The sequence below is a fragment of the Oryctolagus cuniculus genome, chromosome 15, assembly GCF_051225735.1.
Source record: "Oryctolagus cuniculus isolate XC-2025 breed Fujian yellow rabbit chromosome 15, ASM5122573v1, whole genome shotgun sequence".
NCBI classification, from domain to species: Eukaryota; Metazoa; Chordata; class Mammalia; order Lagomorpha; family Leporidae; genus Oryctolagus; species Oryctolagus cuniculus.
This window is the reverse complement of record NC_142881.1, coordinates 7,453,442-7,460,739: the sequence shown is the minus strand read 5'-3', so window position 1 is coordinate 7,460,739 and position 7,298 is coordinate 7,453,442. Positions and strand designations below refer to the sequence as shown.

The 7,298-nt window shown below is 58.9% G+C and overlaps 1 protein-coding gene across 8 annotated transcripts in view; it reads right to left on the bottom strand.

Annotated features, from left to right (window-relative positions):
- Positions 1 to 513: 513 nt before the first annotated feature.
- Positions 514 to 7,298, bottom strand: part of CPXM2 (carboxypeptidase X, M14 family member 2) — a 115,987-nt gene continuing 109,202 nt past the window's right edge. For all 8 annotated transcript variants that reach the window (XM_070058297.2, XM_089313859.1, XM_089313862.1 and 5 more), the window contains one exon: positions 514 to 3,986. In XM_070058297.2, coding sequence (XP_069914398.1) covers positions 3,733 to 3,986 — 254 coding nt within the window. In that variant the 3' untranslated portion in view covers positions 514 to 3,732. The remainder of the gene's footprint in view (positions 3,987 to 7,298) is intronic.

The window sequence follows — 7,298 nt, the reverse complement described above, 5'->3', positions numbered from 1 at the left end:
TGGCCCTGCCACTCACAGCCACCTAAGCAGAACGCCATTCCCCCTGCCCCATGGCGGCACACAGAGCCGAGGTGGCGTAGTTCTAAAGTTGCACAGAACGTCCTCTGTGCGAAGACGGGAACAGGTCCTGGGGCTTCCTGGAGCAGGCTGTGCCCCATCACTCAAGCAACTGAGCCGTGAAGGCCAGTCCTGAGTGGAACTTCGCACTCACAGCTTCCGCGACTTCCTGCTTCCAAAGTGGGGGGAGTCGGAAGGGCCCTGGCCGCCTGGGACTGCATGGGTGAAGGCAGCCAAGTGGCAATTCTGCGCCAGGAGAGGCACCGTGCTGTTGCCTTTGTCCCGTGGACAAACACAGCAAACACTGAGTGGAGACTTTACCTGTACAGCTGCAGGTTCTGGGAGAGGTAAGAAGACATTAAATAAATTCAAATGACAGGTTTTCCATGTCTGTGGTCCCACTGTCTTAACCTATAAGGGAATCTTTGTTTAAAAAAAGAAAGGCACCACATGGCATTGGTTTGATTCCATAGGCATTTAATGAGCACCTGCTGAGTGGGGTGGGGACAGTCAGGAGGACCTGGTCCTACCCGCTGCGAAGCCTCCACACCAGCCCAGGGAGGACCTGAAGGAGGACTCTGAGAGGCCCGGATGGCTCTGCAGACTTGTTCGAAGGCATCAGGAATCACCGTGGTCCTGGGTGGGGGAGGGCTTCCTGGAGGAGGTGGCATCTGAGACAGGCCTAGAGAGAGCAGCAGCCTGGGCTGAGCCCCTCGTGCAGTCCCTGGGAGGAGAATCCGGCTGAAGAGCAGTGGCGAAGGCAATGGGGAGAGGGTCCAGGGGCTGGCTAGGGTCTGGGCTGAACACAGAAGTGCCTCCAACCAACGGCACAGAGTGTAGGAAGTCGGGATGCCAGCCTCTGCCAGAAACCAGCAAATCCCGCGGCCAGCCTGCCCCTCAGAGCCCCGGGGGCTTTGCGCCGTAGGAGTGGGTGGGAGACTGGAGTGGCCGCCTGACCCTGGACCACGCGCTGATGGGCAGCACCATCCCCGGGAAGCCAGTGCCGCCAGCTGTGGGCCCCTGGCACCTGCTGATGGCTCATCTGCTGACAGGCTCCACAGAGGGGGCCGACTCGCAGGAACGTGGAGGCTGCGCGGAGCTCACCACCGGCATCAAGACCCAGTCATCCCGGCCCGGAGTGCAGCCGGGCGCTGAGTGCAGCCCCGCCTCCGAGGCAGGCACGGCGGGGCCCTGACACCCACAGGGTCCCCGCAGATGTGGAAAGAGGTGCTTCTGAATGACAGGGGAGTTTCAATCGTAAATGCTCTCTGGTGCTGCGAGGGAGAGTTTCCGACTCCAGGCTTCACTGAGAGCTGCAGGGTCCACTATGCAGCCCCCAGCCACAAGTGGCTCTTGCGAGTTACATTTGAATTCATCAAAGTGACATCACCCTAGAAAGCCACTTTCTAAATGGCATCGGCTGCCGTGCAAGCGCTCAGTAGCCAGAGGGGCTAGTGCTGCTGCGTCAGAAATCCCAGAATAGAACATCTCCATCCTCCTGGAACGTTCCATCAGAGACAACTGTGTCCCAGCCTGCAGGCCAAATCCAGCCGCCACCTGCTTTTGTAGACGAAGTCCCACTGGCGTGCCGCCACGCCTGTGCGTTTACAGCTTGTGTGTGTCCACTTCGCTGCACGGGCAGAGCTGAGTCCTTACCACTGGGACTGTATGTCTTGCAAAGCTGCAGGTTTTAGTGATTTTTTTTTAAAAAAAGATTTATTCATTTGCAAGGCAGAGTGACAGAGACAGAGGGACACACACACACACACACAGATCTCCCATCCATTAGTTCATTCTCCAAATGGTCACAACGGCTGGACTGGGCCAGGTCAAAGCCAGGAGCAGGAACTCCATCCAGGTCTCCCACGTGGGTGCAGGGACCCAAAGCCTCGGGCTGTCTTCTGCTGCTTTCCCAGGCATATTAGCAGTGAGCTGGACCGGAAGTGGAGCAGTCGGGACTGAAACCAGTGCCCATGTGGGTGCCAGAGTCACAGGTGGTGCCTTAACCTGTTCCATCACAGCATGGCCCACGTATGGCCCCTTCTAAGAAGAGTTCACTGCCCCCTGGGACCAGAAAGTTACACAAGACTCTTTTCTCTGCAGATGCTGGAAGCCAGCGTTTTTTTTAGCCTAGTGGTTAAGACTGCAGCTGACACACCTGCCCGTCTAGGACAGCAGAGCGCCTGGCTCTGGTTCCTGGCTCAGGCTCGGCTCCAGCTTCCTGCTAACGTGCACCCTGGCGGGGGGCAGCGATGACTTCAGAGGCTGAATTCCTGCCCCCCCCCCCATTGAATCCCTGGCTTCCAGCTTCAACCTGGCCTGGAACCGGCTATTGCAGATAGGAGTGAACCAGCAGGCGGAATCAATCACTCCCTCTCCTCTCTGCCTTTCAAATAGAAAAAATGAAGGGCTTTTACTGAAAGATGCTCTCTCTGGCATCCCTAAGAGACACCAGTGGCTGCAGGCCCCCATCTCTGCTCGGAAGGCGCTGGCCTTGTTGCCCCCCTTTGTGGGGTACAGGTTGCCTACCCCCAGGCAGGCAGCATCTCTGGGGTGCCCAACATCAGAGACAGAGGGCACGGTGCTTGGGTGGCCGTGTCTATCCAGAGAAACTCCGCTGCCGAAAATGCTCACATCTGCCTGCTTTATTTTTCATCCCAGGCGAGTGAGGCAGCAGCTGGGATGGGAAGTGAGATGCGGCTGGCCCTTCAGTCACCCTCCTGAACCCACGATCCTGAATCGCAGGTAGTCCTGGGAGTTCTCCACCAAAGTTAGTTTAACTTGGAAGCCTGGCAGTCCACGCATGCCAATGCCTCACCCACGGGTGTGGGGCCAGCTCAGGAGCGTCGAGGTCTACGGCAGGTGCAGCACCCTGAGCAGACAGGAGCTCGCAGCTCAGCCTCCTCCTGGCTCTCTGCAGGTCCCAGCCGGCGGAAGAGGCAAGCCAGGCTGTTGCGTGGGCCCTTGGGAAAGCTGGCACTCGGGGAGCCCCAGGGCCTGGGGGTGTCGGGGCCGCTCTGCAGATCGAGCCTGCGCACAAGCCCCCAGGACCGCACCGCTGCCCAGCGTCACCCTCTGATCATTCAGTGTCCCTCCCCTTTCAGGGACACAGTCTTGTTGCAAGGGAAACAACCCATTCGAGGGACTGCTGATGCTCCCTCGGTCACGGGAGCCAGGGCCACCTGCAGCAGCTCCGGACGTCCTGGGCCAGCAAGGGGACGCTCCCAGGCTGCCTGTGAGCATCTCTAATGGTCATGTTCAGGACGGCAGGGCTCGGGGAACGCGGCGTTTTAGCGGTGCTGATTGCCGATGCCCGGGAATGTCTGCTGGCACGCAAAGGGGTGGGGGGTGGCAGTGGGGGCTGTGCCGAAAGAGGCCGAGGAGGCTAGCTCCTTCCTTCTCTGAATCCCAGGTCCACTGGCTGACTTCTCTCCCTCCCACCCGCTTGTCTCTGCTGCTCTGCCCAAGCGCCTGGTAAATGGGAATAAAGGAAAAAAAAAAAGCAGCCTTCGGGTCCAGCCTGGTCACGCTCACACGCGCTCCTGGGGTGGGGGTGGGGCAGGGGGCTCTAGGATCACAGAGAAGACACCAGTGGGCGAGGCCACTACAGGACAGCTACTACTGGGGCTGGCTTCATCTGCATGGGTCCCAGACGAGTCCCAAGGGTGCGGGAGGTCACCCGCGCTGCCGTCTCTTCCGTACCCGCAGCTTCAGCCGCCGGGCTGGCAGGCTGAGGGGCTGCTTCCCGAACCTCTCCATGATCTCCCGGATCCGGGCCAGGTTGGTCTTGCTGAGGGTGAAGTCGCAGCGCGTGGCCCCCATGGCGTAGCCGACCATACAGCTCTTGGTGGACGCGGTGAAGCCTTCTGCCTTGGCCGTCACCACGTACTCGCCCGGGTTCAGGAGGCGCCAGTAGTCCCCGTCGCTGGCTGTGAAGAGAGAAGCCCGGGGCAGCTCAGAGCAGCGCTTTCCCAACACAGGCACCGCGGGCCCCTCCATGGCGGCCTCCCCGCGCAGAGGGGCTCTGCAGCCACGCGGTGCAGACTCTTAGCCACTGGGAAGCCAAGCTGGTCTCCTCTTTGGAAGCTGCCTTCCTGGTTATAACAGGAAGGGGTGCGGGGTGTGGGCCTCCTACAGTGCTAACACACACGAGCCGGGAGGGGGACATCCCTCTCGTCCCTGTGACAACACGAGCCATTCATTATGAACTTGAACTTGTGCTCATGGTGAAGCGCCATCCTGAAGAGCCATCAGGCCGTGGCTTCCCTTAGCAAGACGGCAATACAGAGCACCGGTTTTTCAGAGGGGTGGGGCCCTGTAATGACCAAGAGACCCGGAGGAGGCCCCGGAACCCACACCTCGTTCCATGGCCCATGGCCTCCATCCCACGGTTGGGGCCAGGGCAGCTCAGAGTTGATGCCGCAAGGCAGAACCCCCGCCTCGCCAGCTACAGCACTGGTCAGCTGCCCAACCGGCACCAACTGTGAGCTCTCCTTGGCCTCCAGCAGGGTGGGCTCTCGGCCTTGACCAAGCCCCTCTGAGCACCTGGAGTGGCTTAGCGTGCCACCGTCTCACCCTTCTAAGACACCTGCTGGCTCACCTCTCTTTCCCTGCTCAGCTGTGCCGGCTGTGAGCTATGGCCACGACAGGACCGGGAGGAGGCTCCTGCTGCTGAGGACAAGGTGGGCAGAGGGAGTGGTGAGAGCACAGGTGGACAGGGAAGGAGGTGGCTCGGTCCACCCTGAATGCCCAGGGCGCTGTGCCGCCCAGAGAGCCGTCTCCCCAGGCGAGTCCCCGTGTGCTTAAGGTTGCTCAATGTGCCTCCCCCCTCCTGAAATGCTGGGACGTGCCATTTTGTCTCACATTGTCACTGAAGACAAATAGATACAGGGTACAGCACTGAGAAATGCCACGTGGCCCTCTATGTGTGTATGTGTTCATGTGTATATGCATGTGTGCCTGTGTGGGCATGTATATGTGTGCGTGTGTATATGCATGCCCGTGTGTCTGTGCATATATGCATGTGTGTATGTTTACATGTGTGTGCCTGTGGGTGTGTGGACCTGGGCCTCTTGTATGGAGTCCTGCTCACCACCGAGCAAACTGCTTCACCTATGGCCTCCACCTGCCCCCGTGTTTCCTGTGGCGTCCTGCACTCCTGCATCGCATGGTGCATCTGCAGGAATCAAGGTTACAATGCCAAGTTCAACCTGAGGCTTCAAAGTGTTACGTGCACGTACGTGGGAGATGGATGTTTATACACGCACGACAGCTGTTTATCTGTGACATTTACACATGTGTGGTTTTCTTCCATCCCTTAGAAGATTTCAGGACTTGTGCAGAACAGTAAATTTCCCAGGGCCTACTTGGTTCTTGATCAAACCCAGCTTCTTCTCGTTACCTGGCACCAAAGCGTTAGACTGGGCAGGACATTCCAGTCGTCATGGTCACCGTGGTGGTGTGGCCTTGGGGGGGACAGAACCCCTCTCTGGGCATCAACTCCTTCATGTGGAAAAGGGGGTTAACCACACGGCCTACATCATGCAGCTGCCTGGAGGGGCCGAGAGTCAAGGCTGGCTCCATCCTCCCCTGCATGAGGGTCCCTGGGGTCTCCTCCCGTGTCACATGTGCTGGGGACTTCAGCGTGCACACCAGGCTGACAGCTCCTGGGTGGAGTGGCCTCAGCCTAGGACCTGGGCTCGTGTGACAAGGAGAAGTGGACGAGCAGATGGAGACTGTCGGTGGCCCCGGGGACTCGGGCTACATAGGGGAGGACCAAGCACTCAGAGCAAAAGCCAAACTCTGGCCGAACTGGCCCCAGGCGTCCCCCAGGCACACACAGCCTCTCCCTCACTGACTCTGACCCCTTGTAGCTACTGTCCCCTCTGTCTGCAGGCTCCGTGCTCCTGCCCGCAGGTGGGGCACCCTCGCCAGCCTCTTGACACAGTCCGCGGTGACCGTCTGCAGTTTCTCCTGTGAGCCTCATAGGTCTCCTCTGGGAGAGCGCGCACTCGTAGTGGCCAGGGCACCCTCAGCTCCCTGCAGTCTCCCCAGTACGACACGCAGCAGGAGCTCAACACAGGCTCGGAGTCCGCACGAGGGGTGTCAGCTCCGGAACCCGAAAGCCTGAGCTTCAGGAACCCGGACAGGAGTGTCTGGCGGCCTGGCAGTGTTCCTGGCTGCCCTTTCCCACGTCCACCCTGAGGCTCCACGACCTCTGCTTCCACCCCGAGGACCAGCAAGGCCTGGAACCAGCCACCTTATGCAGCTCAGGGGCCACCGTGCCGGTTCCTGTCCCTGTGAGCCATCAGGGCTGTGCCCACGGCGGGCTGTTCCACAGAATCCCAGTGCAGGGTGGACACACAGTGGGCAGGGCTGGGCACTCGCAGACAGAAGCAGCAACGTGAGCCCAGGGTCAGGTTAGGGTCCACCAAACCAGGGACAGTCACGGAGAATGCTGGTCAGGTGCGGGGCCGACCTGCTCCTAGGCATTTCAACAGCACTCCTGCTAGCTTCTGGCCCTGTGGGCTTCCACTCAATATCTCCAGTTACTTTATGCCAAATCCCTCCTGAAATAAAACTTGTCAGATCGCATAAGCCTCAGACACAAATCAAGGCAGGCTTGGAGCCTGTGCTCAGAGCTGAAAGATGCTGGAACCAATAAAACAAAAAGCCATGTGCAGACCAGAGGATTCATCTGTCGTGCGAATACGCTGAGAAATTATTTATGGGGGGGAATAAACGGGGGGGGGGAGAGAGAGAGAGAGAGAGCCATTTCCCATTAGCTCATCCAAACTGTCTCCTTAATTATAGGGGCTTGAATTTCGGAGCCCATTAGGCAAGGCGTTCTCATCCCCAGCTTAGGGGGCCCCGGGGCCTTTTTCTCTCCCACTCAGATTAAAACTCTTATGTTTTCTCACATTGCGAATGAGGCACTAAATAGTCCCAGGAACGTTCCAGGCTCTTCTATAAATCATTCTTTTTAGAGGCGCTCATCGGCAGTGTTTAAAATCAAGTCCCACACAGAGCCAGATCCAGGAGCCTGTCTTTCACTCACAGCGGTCGCCAGCACCCTGCGCAGGCTCCAGCCCGCGGTGGGGACGCAAGCCACAGGCGCTGAGTTAGCGGATGAGTAAGTAAATAAATGAACAAATGGACGCCTGCCAGGGGCCACCAGGGACAGAACACCATGCTGTAGAGTAGGAAACCTCGTGGTCTACGGCCCTACGATCGAGGCCAAA